The sequence below is a fragment of the Triticum aestivum genome, chromosome 1A (genome assembly GCF_018294505.1).
Source record: "Triticum aestivum cultivar Chinese Spring chromosome 1A, IWGSC CS RefSeq v2.1, whole genome shotgun sequence".
NCBI classification, from domain to species: domain Eukaryota; kingdom Viridiplantae; phylum Streptophyta; class Magnoliopsida; order Poales; family Poaceae; genus Triticum; species Triticum aestivum.
This window is the reverse complement of record NC_057794.1, coordinates 369295720-369309494: the sequence shown is the minus strand read 5'-3', so window position 1 is coordinate 369309494 and position 13775 is coordinate 369295720. Positions and strand designations below refer to the sequence as shown.

Below are 13775 nucleotides of genomic sequence, written 5' to 3'. Positions count from 1 at the left end.
ATTTTTTCTTACCTCCGGACAAAATAACTTCTAAATCTTCCATTAAATAGGATTGAGATTAGTTCTATCCATCCCATTTGCATGTTGCAATTTTTTCTCATGTTGTTGATTCCATTCTTCTAAACAAGCCGAACGAACAATGAGCATGCCATTTTTTGTATAGCTCAAGCAATGAAATCCGGCATATTATGCATGGGAAGTGGAATTGCGAGCACCCTTTGAGCATCAATTGGTCACAAGGTGTCTCACCAAATCTTCATCCCATGATTTATGATTATGTCAATAAGATCACAAACCTTTGACAAAAGATGCCCCCTTTTAGGAGTGATAATTTTCCTATTGGAGATGCTCTTACTATGGAATAAAACTCCTATTAAACCCGGAAAAAAAAGAATGACACAATAATTTTAAGGTTATATCAGGCACGAATCACGACGCAACAATCAATGGCTGAACCAGGGAGCCTCCCGTCTCAGCTCCGTGGCGGGTAAACTAACGGTTGGCGCCGGACGCGACTCCCCACGCACACTTCCTGGTTCCAGCCCAGCCCACTCCGGAGCTGCAGCAGAGATTGATTGGACGCGAACCACGCGTCCCAAACTGCCAGCCCCTCTCTTCCCGTGCCGCACCACGCCCCCCAACGACCTCGATCAAAGCCGCCGCCCCCCACCGCCGCCGCCACCATGGGGAGGCGATCCGGAGGCAGGAAGCTGCCCTTCTTCTCCGCCGCCTCCACCTCGCCCTCCACCAAGCGCACCCGCTCCGCGCGCCGCCTCCCTTCCCTGCCCAAGCCCAGCTCGCCGCCTCCCCCCTCCCCGACCACTCCGCCCCCCGCGCCGCAGACCACCACGTCTCCGCCTGCCCCCTCTCCCGGGGGTGGTGCCGCCCTGGCCGCCAAGGTCGGCAAGAAGAAGGCCGGCTCCCGCTTGTGGATGCGGCTGGACCGGTGGGGCTCCTCTGAGATCCTGGAGCTCGACAAGGCCTCCATCATCCGCCGCGCGGGCGTGCCCCCGCGCGACCTCCGCATCCTCGGCCCCGTCTTCTCCCACTCCTCAAGCATCCTCGGTGAGCGCTCGCCAAATCGATACCGACCGCCATCAGGGACGCGGATTTTGCTCTTGCAAAAACCAAGCAGACCCTAGCGTTACATACTCATATACGATGTTTGATTGTGCAGCTAGAGAGAAGGCGATGGTCATCAACCTAGAATTCATCAGGGCGATTGTTACTGCGGAGGAGGTCCTCCTATTGGACCCTCTGATGCAGGAGGTGCTCCCTTTCGTCGACCAATTGAGGCAGCATCTCCCTCTGAGGAGCCTGGTGGGTGGGAATGGTGAACACGGCGGTGATGGCAATGGGGTCAAGCAGGATGGTTCGCCCGGGGATCAGGTGCCCTGTCTTAATGAGGCCACCGGGGCAGAGCATGAGTTGCCATTCGAGTTCCAGGTGCTGGAGGTCGGGCTTGAGGCCGTGTGCTCCACGTTGGACTCCAGCGTGGCTGATCTTGAGAGGCGTGCTATTCCCGTGCTTGATGAGCTCACCAAGAATGTCAGCACTAAGAACTTGGAGCGTGTGCGGAGCCTCAAGAGTGACCTTACCCGTTTGCTTGCCCGCGTTCAGAAGGTATCATTAGAGAAACTCTGCTGCCTTCCACCTTTATCATTTAGTCGAGTCACCAATTGATGTACGGTCTTACATTTTTCGACAAAGAGTGGATTTTATTCGCTCATAATGGAGCATCAAGAGTAGTTCTTACATAGCCCTCTTCACGTGGATGAATAACTATTATAAAACTATCTTGGTGCAAGTTTTCAAAGAACCAATTGCTACAATTTATCTGCTTTAGATTACTATAAAAGATGATAATTTAAATTCTAATTCTGATTGAATTGTTACATTAGAAAAAAATTGAACAGGGGGGGGGGGGGGCATAGGCAGTTGACCATTTTTGGTTTTCTTCTATTCGCCATTAAGCTTCTCAATCTTATTGCTTACAGTGTATTGCTACTGGGAATTTCTACTGTAGTTTTGAGAACCTTGATGATAACCCACATGCTGCTCTTCTTAGGTCAGGGATGAGATAGAACATCTTCTAGCTGATAATGAAGACATGGCACATCTTTATCTTACAAGGAAGCAAGCACAGAATCAGCAGGTTGAGGCTATAATGACGTCTGCTGCTTCCAATAGCATTGTTCCCGCAGGAGCAAGTCTGCCGAGGCTGAACTCCAGTTTTCGGCGCAGTGTGAGCATTGCTACCAGTATATATTTGGATAACGATGTGGAAGACCTAGAGATGTTGCTTGAGGCCTACTTCATGCAACTGGATGGAATTCGCAACAGAATTTTATCGGTTAGTCCTTCCGACATAAGCCTTGTTACTGTTTTCTTGAGCTATTTAACACTGGCTTATCTTAATTCTTGATATTGTACGTATTTGGTGCTGAGTAATCATGTGGAATTTAGTTGTTGTTCCATTTCCGAGAGTGTAATTGCACAGATAAATTGTCTTTTGTTCTGCAAAACACAGGGCTCAGTTGATACTCGAGGCAGCAAGATATCATATGCTGAATTATTTCATTATTAGGAGCATATTTTGGTCGAGTTATTTGGGTTCTTATTTCTTACTCATCTTGATGTGTACATTGATTTCTCCTTTGGAAATTTAACAGGTCCGAGAGTATATTGATGACACAGAAGACTACGTCAACATTCAACTCGACAACCAGCGAAATGAACTGATCCAACTTCAGCTTACGCTGACCATCGCGTCTTTCGGCATAGCCGTCAATACCTTCATAGCTGGGGCATTTGCGATGAACATTCCATGCCATTTTTATGACACAGATGGCAGCTTCTTTTGGCCATTTGTCGGAGGTACATCGTCAGGCTGCTTTGTGATCTCCGTTGTTTTGTTAGGGTACGCCTGGTGGAAGAAGTTGCTCGGTCCCTGAACTCACAGTGAAGGCTCATAAGATGGTGAGAGAGCTCATCATTCTGAAGGTGGCAAACACTTTTGCTTCTCTGGCCTCCGGTAAGGAGCAAGCCCTCGAAGGGCAGAGGTGTGCCTGTTGGGTTAGGGAGAAACTCTGTGTGTTCATGTTTTGTAGTAGTAGATAACAGAGTGAGTAATATGCTGTGATGTTTCATTGCCATAAATTATACGAGTACGTCAGTTCATCTGCTTTTTAATAGATTGGCACCAGATTTGGCTATTCTTGGCAACAGAAAACCGATGCTGCAAGATCTTAGGTTTATCATGCTTGCTTTCCGAACGATGTGACAAGAACCGTTCAATATGTGCAAGTTCACATGTGACTTGTCAACAGAATAACGTTGTAGATCGTGTTGATCAGAGCTCAGCAGATTAAGGCATCAAGAAAGCAACCTGCTACATGTCCAAGATTAGCCAGCCTTGAGATGCAGCACTTTGTGAGGGGCTAAACAAAATGAAATGGTGATGAGATGAACTATTATCACAAGACGATCCGGAGAATGTACACTAAGAATAATCTAATCTTATACCTTGCCGCTATCAGTACACTAGTAACCAGGTTGAATCTAAAAGGTCTTTTTTTTTGTTGCGAGAACGCACAGGAAACGCACTACACTTGACCGTGGCTGCTGCTCTTCTTGTCTTCTTCACCATTTCTTTTCTGGCCTTCGTGTCTTCTTGACTCCAGTGAAAGGCTAGGAACCTGAGAATGGAGCAAGGGAATTTGCTGGGAGGGCAACGCCGCCACCTCTCAGAGAAACTGTGGGACGGCTCCAGGCATCCATGGCTATGGCATTCGAATCGAAAAATACCACAACGACCGTTATATCATCATGAAAGTGGCGCCTCACTCCACGGTCAATTTTCTTGAGATCTGAATACCGCATCTCCCTCTTCTTTGCTGCTTCCTGCATTGCAGCCTTCACTAGCTTTCGAGCAATCCCCTGAAACATACAAGTTACGATAACATTAACAAAATAAGAAAGCAATGCTGTTCTACGAAATGAATGAAGGAACACAAGACTAGTAGAATATGAGAACAAGATTGTTTAGACATAATGAAGCTGGGTCCTACTACATGGTCTGTTTGCAAACTGAAATGTGAAGTGAGATTCAGTAACATGTCTACATTGGTTAGTTGGTGAGGTGACAATCGCCATAGTTCAGGAAAGGTGTGATTAATATAAATGAATCAGTTGTAAAGTAGCTCATTCACAATGCTTCAATGAAGAATGCAGATGTTTAAGAGATCTAAAAATGGTTCCCTCGGAAAAAAAACAAGGAGCTCTGAAGATGATAACTGCTACAAAATATCTCCTCAATAAGCGAACAACCAGGCATTTGCAGACTGAAGTTTAAGCATGTAACCTTCAATCAGCGAAGTGACATGAAAAGGGGGACATACATAATCAACAATATAACCTATACCACATTAGGCAGACATGACCTAATCCAGGACCGGCAGAGAAACACAAACTTCTAGGGACTAAACCACTGTTGTTATCTCAAACAACATTTTGCTACAGACAAATTTAAGTACCTAAAACACCAACAACTGCGGAAGTGCTACAAAATCGATAACTTGGTGCCATTTAAGTCGGTTGCAACCATCATGGCAGGCGAACAAAATCTAATATACCCTAGCATGATAATATGTCTATACTATGTACTTACAGAACTGTTACATGTTATCAAAACTTAGAATGAGTTCTAAAGATGTTCATATCTAGTGTTCCCTTAATTCCTTATAAGAAAGAAAATATGTCCACTTACCTCAACAGAAACATCATCCAAAGAACGATGAAATTACTACAAAAGCAGAAATACGTACTTTGTTGTTTGGAAAAAGAATGCATGAACTAGCACTTAGCTTTCAAAGAACCCAGTAACACAAACTAAACATAAGATAAGAGCACATACATTACGAGGACTACTGTGGACTAGCTCAACAGCTTTTTGGTTACTAAGATGCTCCCAGAGTCCATCAGATGCAAAAATGATGAACTGATCAGTTAACTGTATTTGGTGTACAGTAATTGCTGGCTCAGAACTAAGAAGCGGTCTCCGGAAAGTTTCTGGAAGCCGAAACTTGCTATGCAAAGGTTCTCTGTTGAATTCTGGTCTCTTCAGATACACATCTCCAATGGACCTTGTTATCTGCAACACATTATCCTACCATGTGAGATACACAGCAGAAGCAATTGCATGGCATTTGGGAAGGGACTAAGCAGTAACGCTATGCAAGAGACAACAGCAGATTAAGTGATTCGTCTAGGAAATGCACATGACCATATTGCACATGGTTAGCACACCTCATATCTGTTTTAAGAAACACAGGCATACATAATAATTTATTTGCGGGATCAACATCAAGGGAAATGCATTCAACAGCTGAATATGGTATTTGCCTTGGCTAATACTCCCTCCGTTCCAAAATAGATGACTCAACTTTGTACTAACTGTAGTATAAAGTTAGTACAAAGTTGAGTCATCTATTTTGGAACGGAGAGAGTACCTAATTTTAAGACTCGGACTCTTGCATTATTGCAGATTGTATACACTGGTAAAAAATATCTAACAAGAACACCTAAGTATAGTTGATAACTGAGAATTTGCCTAATGTAAAAACATGCAGCAACAATTCTAACAGAAGCATAGGGACACAGCATTTAAATGCAGTTATGGCTATAATGAAAAGTTAAGCCTAATGTCTGAAGACTGTATAAAGCAAGCTATGGATCACATGCCAGTTGCAATTTTTGAACTCCGGACATTTACCTGAATAATACCCTTCACACGCCAAACATTGTGCTTCAGGATCACAATGTGGGGATCATCAGGATGCATTGCCTGCATCTCTCGCCTAACCTCCTCAAAGGATGCATTATGTTCTGCTGAGAGCTGCATAGCCACAACCTCTCCAGTTCCCTTGACAAGTCTCCCCAGAATAGCACGGGAGTCCCCAACATTTGCAACATAGAGAGTTCCAGCACAAATCACACCAACTAGACAGCAAGAGCCTACCGCCGCTAATTGCGGCCTCACCGACCATTGATTACTGACCAGAGAGAGAAATCCCTCCTCGGTCGCTCGGAAAGCCTTCCGAATTACTTCCACTGACATGCACTTCTGCTCAGATGCATATACTGAAAAAGGAAGTTCATCATGTGAGGGAACTAATGGAGATTGACATGTGGTTCAAACATGTCATAGTATGACGTGAAGGTGAGTAAACGACACTATCATTTATTCACTCTACAGTCAACAATAAATGTGCTTCCATTATACTTGGAAGTAAAATAAATCAACCAAGGATCGAATATAGTACAAAGTAGGCAACTGCTCTGAACAAAACATCATTTAAATTGCGCTTGTTTGTTCTCTGTTTTACTTCAAGCAGAACTATATCCTATGCAATGCAGGCATCCAATAAATATCTACTTCCATGGGAAGAAAAATGGCTGAGAACAATCAGCATCAATCACAGACACTTGCAGGTCTAGCAATGGGAAACAATACAACTATGGATCGTATAGCATAGCTAGACTGACATTTGATGTAAAATCCTTTCTAGTTTAAGTTCTACAACAGGAGAGCCGCAGCAACGGTTGAGGTATTACCCTTCAGATGGTTGAACATGTGGTCATTGATGTAGCGTGCCGTCTCCGGTCCACCATGGCCATCATAGACGCCGACGAAGGTGCCCTGCAGGTCGGGATCCGTGGTGCTCAGCGACCCAGATTCTACCTGACTGTGGTCCTCCAGCAGGTTATTGGCCTGGACCACGGCCATCGAGAACTCGCCGGCGACGAGCTGCCCTGCGTCCTTGTACCACAGGAGCCCGTCCTGCCGGCCGGCCGCATCCACCCCCTTGCGAGGGCGCCCGTCCGGCGACGACGTCGGACCCCAGCAAGATCTCAGGTAATCCATCGCAGAAGCTAGCATCCCTCATCTCCGCCACCTCCCCATCGCCCGCTGCCTCACAAAAGCCATGTCTATTCGCCTCCTCTCCCGATATCCTCTCCCCTTTCCTTCGCCTCGCCAAATCTGCCATCGAAGCCAACCAACACAAGCACAAACACCAAGATCAAGAGCCCGATCAATCCACGGCAGACGCTGCGCGATCGAAGGGGGAGAGATCGCCAAGAACGACCACACCCTAAACGCATTGCAAGACGAGGGACCAAACAAGAAAAGAACAACTCACCTTTTTCTTGGATGGCTAGCTTCCTGCCGAGCCGCGCGCCCAGATTTCCTGCGATCTCGCAACGAGGGAGGGGCGGGCTTGGATCTGGAAACCAATCGATCTCGAGCAAGCGGAAGATTGGGTTTTGATGGAACAAGGTGGGCTCCTCTCCGGGATCCAGACGAAGCAACCGCGAAGCTGAGGCGGGGAGACTAAAATAAGATGCGCTTTTCCGCTCTCCTTTTCGGTCTCCCTTCTCGCGCTGCCAAATTTTGCAGGCAGGCAGGGCAGGCTCGATCGACGAGCAGATCAGGGAATCTCTCTATCTTCTCCGCTCCACAGCAAAGAGAGAGGGAGAGAGGACTAGCAAGCAAGAGAGAAGACGAACAAGGCAACCCAAGGAGAGAGCGAGGGGGGTCGGGGCCAGCAAGGCAATGGCAAAGGCGATAGGACCTAATTTCATTCCGGGGTGGTGACTATTTCGTGGAATGCTTCCATTAATCTCTCCCCTGTTTTGTCTGGCTGCCTTTCTTATCTTTACACACGAAGAAAAAAGTTTTTTGTTTATAAACTATAAAAAGAAGCATGATACAAATCAAACGTTCATGCGTACACACTGACGATCGCCTCTACAAACGCATGTACATATACTTTATTCATATGGGCACCTGTTAAGAAAAAGGTTTTTTTATGTTCGCTCGCTCGACCGACTTTTTCGTCGAAACCCTAAGGCGCTTCTGGCGGCGACTCTAGGGTTTGACGTGGAACAAATCGGCGGCCGCGGATTCAGATCGGTGGGCTGCCTCGAGCAAGTCGGCGTAAACGATGGCTACATCCTCTCCGCCGAACGGTACGCACGGGGGGCTCCAGTAACTCTAGATTAGCAAAGTCACTGCTAGAGGAAGCGTTGGGGAAGCTGGATATCTCCGAGGAAGAGGCTACCCCACTCGTGATCGAGATTGTGCTGAGGGCGGCCAGGTGAAGTGGTTACTGGCTGGCAAGGTTCTCCACCGCAATCAATAGCACATCCATGCCATTGGCAACACGCTTCGACCGGCTTGGGGGAATCCGAGGGGTTTGCAGTTCCGCTTGGTAGGGACGAACATGTTCGTCGCAGAATTTGAGACTCAGAGAGATCGAGACAGAGTTTGGATTGGATCACCGTGGCATATCAGTAAGAACACGGTAATTCTGGCCGAGTTCGACGAACACATGCACCCAGACGAAGTCAGTTTTGATCGGCTCCAGGTGTGGGCTAGGGTTCTTAATCTGCCTTGCAATTTAAGGGATGATGCATGGTCCCTACCCATCGCATGGATGATTGACAAGGGAGCCAAAAGTGCAAAGTTTGATCACAATGGTGGTTATCTTCGAGCTAGGGTCTCAGTTGAAGTTAACAAACCGCTCTGAAGATAGATACTCATTGATTCAGCAAGGAGGAAGAGGGTAGATTCATATGACATCCAATATGAGCAGATACCCTACTTCTGTTTCTCATGTGGGCGAGTCGGGCACCCTGGACTTTATAGTCAGACCCCGGGCACCAGAGATGAGAAGGGTGAACTACCCTTTGGCCCGATTCTGCGAGCTCCTGAGGAGTATAAGAAACCAGCATCTAGTGACAATTCATCTAGGGGCCAGAGCTCGGACCCAAGCAACAAGCAAGAAACTAGGAATTCGAGCACCAAAGCCAGACCTGATGATGAGACGAAGGTGACCTTGCCAGTGAAGAACAAAGACAAGCCATGTAACAAGAGGAAGGACGCCCCAACAGCTGTGTATAAGCCGAAGCAGCTCCTACTTACGGGCGGTACGAGCATTACTGCTCATGAGGACCCACTTTCAAATGCAGCTGCACAGGACGAGGATGGCAGGTTTGTAAAAGATCCCAAGAAAAAGAAGCCTACACCATAAAATTCGACAGAGACCGTTGATCGGTCTTGCCCGGCCAAATGAGTTGCCTTAGTTGGAACTGTCGGGGGCTTGGGAACCCCGAGGCAGTTTGTGAGCTTCGCAGCATAGTGAAGCTGGAAGGAACCACTCTTCTCTTTGTCTTGGAAACAAAAATCAAAGGGAAGAGAGTGCAAGAGTTACATAATCATCTTGGATTTGGCGGATGATTTGTTGTTGATAGTATTAGTCTAAGTGGGAGCATAGGCCTTTTTTGGACCAGAGATGTAATTGTCGATCTGAAGAATTTCAGTTCTGGACACATAGATGTGATGGTGAAATACAAGGACCAAAACTCTTTCGAGTGGAGGTTCACGGGATTTTATGGAGCGCTTCGAGCTGAGGATCGTCATCATAGCTGGAGGTTTTTGCGTACACTGCATGCCTTGCCGCATTCGGCTTGGATGTGTGTGGGTGATTTTAACGAGACTCTCTATGCGTGTGAGCATTTTAGTAGAGCAACAAGGCCGGAGAGTCAGATGCGGGCTTTTCATGAAGTAACAGATGAGGTGGCCTTCGAAGGTTTGCGATGGTCAGGCACGGCTTATACTGGGACATCCGTCAGGCAGGTGTAGTAAATGTTAAGGCAAGGCTTGATAGAGCCTTTGCAAATGAGGAGTTCCGGCACTTTCAGCATATTAGGATCAGACATCTACCCTCCATAGAGTCATATCACTATTTTGTTGTAGCGGAAATAAAAGAGAATTTTCCAAACATGTTGAGAGCAAAGAAACAATTCAGATATGAAAATGTATGGGCTTCACATGTGGACTATGATTAGCTTGTCACAAGAACGTGGCAGCAAGCTCCCCATGGCCCGGGGCTCCAAGGCATAGTTGGTTCTCTTGACCTCTTAAGGGGAACACTAGAGCCATGGGGGTCGCGGGAATTTGGATGCCTCACCTATAAGGTTAGGCAGCTTCAGAGAAGACTTGATAAACTTAGATGTCGTTCAGTTTGTCGTGGACTGACTGAGGAGGAACGAGCTACTGTATGTAAGTTGCGGGAGGCGCTCTAGCAGAAAGAAACGTGGCTGCGATAACTCTCTCGGGTGTGTGGTTACGTGAGGGGGACCGCAATACTTCTTACTTCCAAGCACAGGCAGCGCAAAGACAGAGACTGAACAGAATCCAAGGATTGCGTAGACAGGATGGTTCAGTTTGTGCTAATGAAGTCGAGGACAAGAGTGAGGTGCAAGCATTCTATGAGAACCTTTATGATTCTCAAGGTTCCTCGAATGCGACCGAACTGTTGAATCACGTTCCAGTTAAGGTACCTTTGGATATGAGTGTGGAACTTACCGAACCATACACTGCGGTAGAGGTCCGTGCAACTTTATTTCAAATGGCCCCCTCTAAAGCACCAGGTGTAGATGGTTTCGCTGCGGGATTCTGCGAATGACATTGGAGTTTAATTGGTGAGGATGTCACCCGAGCAATGCTAGATTTTTTGAATGGAGGTGAACTACCAACAAACGTGAATGACACTTCTATTACATTAATCCCCAAGGTACGACACCCCTAGTCAATTGCACAATATTGGCCCATAGCTCTCAGTCCGATTTTATATAAAGTTGTAGCTAAATGTATTACTAATCGGTTGAGACCATTTATGGATATGATTATTAGTGAAGAGCAAAGTGCTTTCGTCCCCGGACAGCTGATAACTGATAATGTCCTAGTGGCATACGAAAGTGTGCATACTATGAAGAGGAGGAAGAAAGGGAATAATTTCGCTTGTGCTGTCAAGTTAGATATGGTGAAGGCCTACGATCGGGTATAGGGCACGGAACTTGGGGCTGCCAACAGTTGTTGGTCGTATTAACAGTGGCACTTTTGATCACATTGGGTATAGGGCACGGAGCAAGATGCAAGGATGGTCTGAGAACCTATTGGCTTGTGCCGGACGGGAAACTTTATTAAAGTCAGTGGTTCAAGCTATTCCCACATACTTGATGAGTACCTTTTTGCTCACTAAAAAACTTGGTAAGAATCTTACTTCTCCAATGGCTAAATATTTCTGGAGTAGCTCTCTTGACAAGAATGGAATGCATTGGGTGTCATGGAAGAATCTAGCGACAACAAAATGCAAGGGAGGCATGGGTTTTGGAGAACCTCACCAGTTTAACCTTGCGCTACTTGGCAAACACGGACGGAGGTTTTTAACCAATCCGTACTCACTCTGTGCAAGGGTGTTAAAGGGCCGCTACTTTCCTGACATGGATTTTATGCATGCAACAATTCCTAAGTCTGCTTCTGCAACTTGGAGGGTGTCGGTGTCAAAACCGGCAGATCTCAGGTAGGGGGGCCCGAACTGTGCGTCTAGGCCGGATGGTAACAGGAGGCAAGGGACATGAAGTTTTACCCAGGTTAGGGCCCTCTTGATGGAGGTAAAACCCTACATCCTGCTTGATTAATATTGATGATATGGGTGTTACAAGAGTAGATCTACCACGAGATCAGAGAGGCTAAACCCTAGAAGCTAGCCTACGGTATGATTGTATGTTGTGATTGCTGTCCTATGGACTAAAACCCTTCGGTTTATATAGACACCGGAGAGGGTTAGGGTTACACAAGGTCGGTTACAAAGGAGGAGATATCCATATACGTATTGCCTAGCTTGCCTTCCACGCCAAGTAGAGTCCCATCCGGACACGAGATGAAGTCTTCAATTTTGTATCTTCATAGTCTAATAGTCCGGCCAAGGGAGATAGTCTGGCTATCCGGAGACCCCCTAATCCAGGACTCCCACAGTAGCCCCTGAACCAGGCTTCAATGACGATGAGTCCGGCGTGCAGTTGTCTTCGGCATTGCAAGGCGGTTTCCTTCTCCGAATACATCAAAGAAGAATTTGAATACGAGGATAGTGTCCGACCCTACAAAATAAGTTCCACATTTCACCGTAGAGAGAATAATGTTTTCGCAGATCTAATTTGCTGGCTTGTTTTGGCAGCATGACGTTACGTCACAGACCGGTGATTATTCGAACCGTTTCTTTCAACCAGCTCCACACATAACGCGAGGCGGTTTCGTGACACGTCTTGCCGAAGCGGAGATCGTGTTCCCCCAATTACGGGATTCTCATCAATACGGGCGTGGGTAACCCAACCGTGTCTAGGACTCCTAGATTATAGGCAAGTCCTAAACGGCTACGGAGAGGATGCTTGATATTCACCTTCTTTATAAAGGGACGGGTTTTTTGCTTTTTCTCTCTCGTGCTCAATCGAATCCTTCCTCTGCCTCGAGTTCTAACACCCAAAGCCCAGGTTAGGTGCTCTGGATCTTCAATCATGTCCGGATCCAGCCTTCAAGGCCGATGGATGCCCTCCTCCGTGATGGAAGAGGACATTAAGAAGTTGAGGGAGGCCAGATACCTGACCGCCGAGGTTTCGCATCGACTGCCTGCTCAAGGGCAGGTCGTCCCTACTCCCGAACCCAACGAGAACGTTGTGTTCGTCTCCCACTTCCTCCGAGGTCTAGGCCTCACTCTGGATCCTTTCGTCAGGGGCTTGATGTTCTATTACGGGCTAGATTTCCACGATCTAGCTCCGGACTCCTTTCTCCACATCACGACATTTATTGCCGTGTGTGAGGCCTTCCTCCGTGTGACCCCTCACTTCGGCCTGTGGCTCAAGACCTTTGAAGTACAAACGAAGATGATCAAGGGGCAACATGCAGTGTGCGGAGGTGCATCAATAGGCAAGATGGCAGGAGCTCCATGGCAGAAAGGTTCCTTTCCAGAGGTGTCCGAATTATGGCAACAGGAGTGGTTTTACGTCACGGCTCCCAGAAGTGCCAAGTGGGCGGCTGCCCCCGCTTTCCGCCCGGGCCCCCCACCACAACTGATGTCATGGATTAGCAGGGGTCTGAGCTGGGGTCCAGCCAAGGACGTGCCTATACTGCAAAGCCTCATCCGAGATCTCTTCGAGGGAGATTTTAATTTGGTTGCGGTAATACAAGTTATGCTGGTTCGTCAAGTCCAGCCTTGCAAACGCCGGCCCCTGCACTTGTGGGAGTTCAACCCAGAGGGGCCACATGCCATTCAAAGTTTCCTTGGCCTGACGCACGAGGAGATGTACAAGTCATTCTTCGGACCTCAAGTGGAATGTCCGGATATCACCGAGGACGTGGGCCTGAGCAGTAACCACGCCGCCGAACAAGTAAGAAATCCTCTAGCCGAACACACTGTCTTTTATTCGAAGTTATTTCTGAGAGTTCTCTTTTTGACCAGGACTGTCTAACAAAGGCGAAGATGATTCAGTGTTCGGCCCCCTCCCTGAGGGTTTGGAAAATCCAGTATTGAAGAAGATGCTCAAGGTCGCACCTTGCCCGGAGCCCTTGAAAGAAGATACCGAGGGAGATAATACGGGCGGACGCGGGCCCCCATCGCTATCCGCTCCAACCGAGGGAACGAGCGTCTCCACGAAGGAGGACAATCGGGGGAGGAAAAGGACTGCCTTCGAGAATCCGGAAGCCGAAGCCTCCAAACGGGAGAAGAGGTCTCCCACTTAGGGTCCTGCCTTGGGGGGTGCTTCTGCCGCATAGAGTCCGCGTGGGGATCAACCCTCCAACGAGTCGTAAGTGATCCAAAATATTTCAATAGTAAGGGTATGCTATCTTTTCCCCTGAGAAAATAACCACCGCA

General features: G+C 47.4%; 2 protein-coding genes across 2 annotated transcripts; one reads left to right on the top strand and one right to left on the bottom strand.

The window, feature by feature from the left end:
- Nucleotides 1-559: 559 nt before the first annotated feature.
- LOC123051446 (putative magnesium transporter MRS2-G) lies at nucleotides 560-3215 on the top strand. The gene is made up of 4 exons (XM_044474312.1): nucleotides 560-1065; nucleotides 1178-1623; nucleotides 2069-2353; nucleotides 2673-3215. The coding sequence occupies exons 1-4, from the start codon at nucleotides 684-686 to the stop codon at nucleotides 2952-2954; spliced, it is 1395 nt and encodes a 464-aa protein (XP_044330247.1). The 5' UTR covers nucleotides 560-683; the 3' UTR covers nucleotides 2955-3215.
- A 232-nt stretch (nucleotides 3216-3447) lies between these two features.
- On the bottom strand, nucleotides 3448-7648 carry LOC123051456 (probable protein phosphatase 2C 72). The gene is made up of 5 exons (XM_044474323.1): nucleotides 7203-7648; nucleotides 6616-7042; nucleotides 5774-6141; nucleotides 4916-5152; nucleotides 3448-3939 (listed from the first exon to the last, which is right to left on the bottom strand). Exons 2-5 carry the CDS (start codon nucleotides 6938-6940, stop codon nucleotides 3691-3693), a joined length of 1179 nt encoding a protein of 392 aa, XP_044330258.1. The 5' UTR covers nucleotides 6941-7042; nucleotides 7203-7648; the 3' UTR covers nucleotides 3448-3690.
- Between the last annotated feature and the right edge of the window lie 6127 nt (nucleotides 7649-13775).

Excerpts from the sequence above, each read along its gene's own strand:
- LOC123051456 (XM_044474323.1), bottom strand. The coding sequence starts at position 6,940 with ATGCTAGCTTCTGCGATGGATTACCTGAGATCTTGCTGGGGTCCGACG. Across the intron at positions 6,142-6,615 it reads CATGTTCAACCATCTGAAGG|TATATGCATCTGAGCAGAAG; the intron begins GTAATACCTCAA and ends TTCCTTTTTCAG. Across the intron at positions 5,153-5,773 it reads GTGTGAAGGGTATTATTCAG|ATAACAAGGTCCATTGGAGA; the intron begins GTAAATGTCCGG and ends AATGTGTTGCAG.
- LOC123051446 (XM_044474312.1), top strand. The coding sequence starts at position 684 with ATGGGGAGGCGATCCGGAGGCAGGAAGCTGCCCTTCTTCTCCGCCGCC. Across the intron at positions 1,624-2,068 it reads TGCTTGCCCGCGTTCAGAAG|GTCAGGGATGAGATAGAACA; the intron begins GTATCATTAGAG and ends TGCTCTTCTTAG. Across the intron at positions 2,354-2,672 it reads TTCGCAACAGAATTTTATCG|GTCCGAGAGTATATTGATGA; the intron begins GTTAGTCCTTCC and ends GAAATTTAACAG.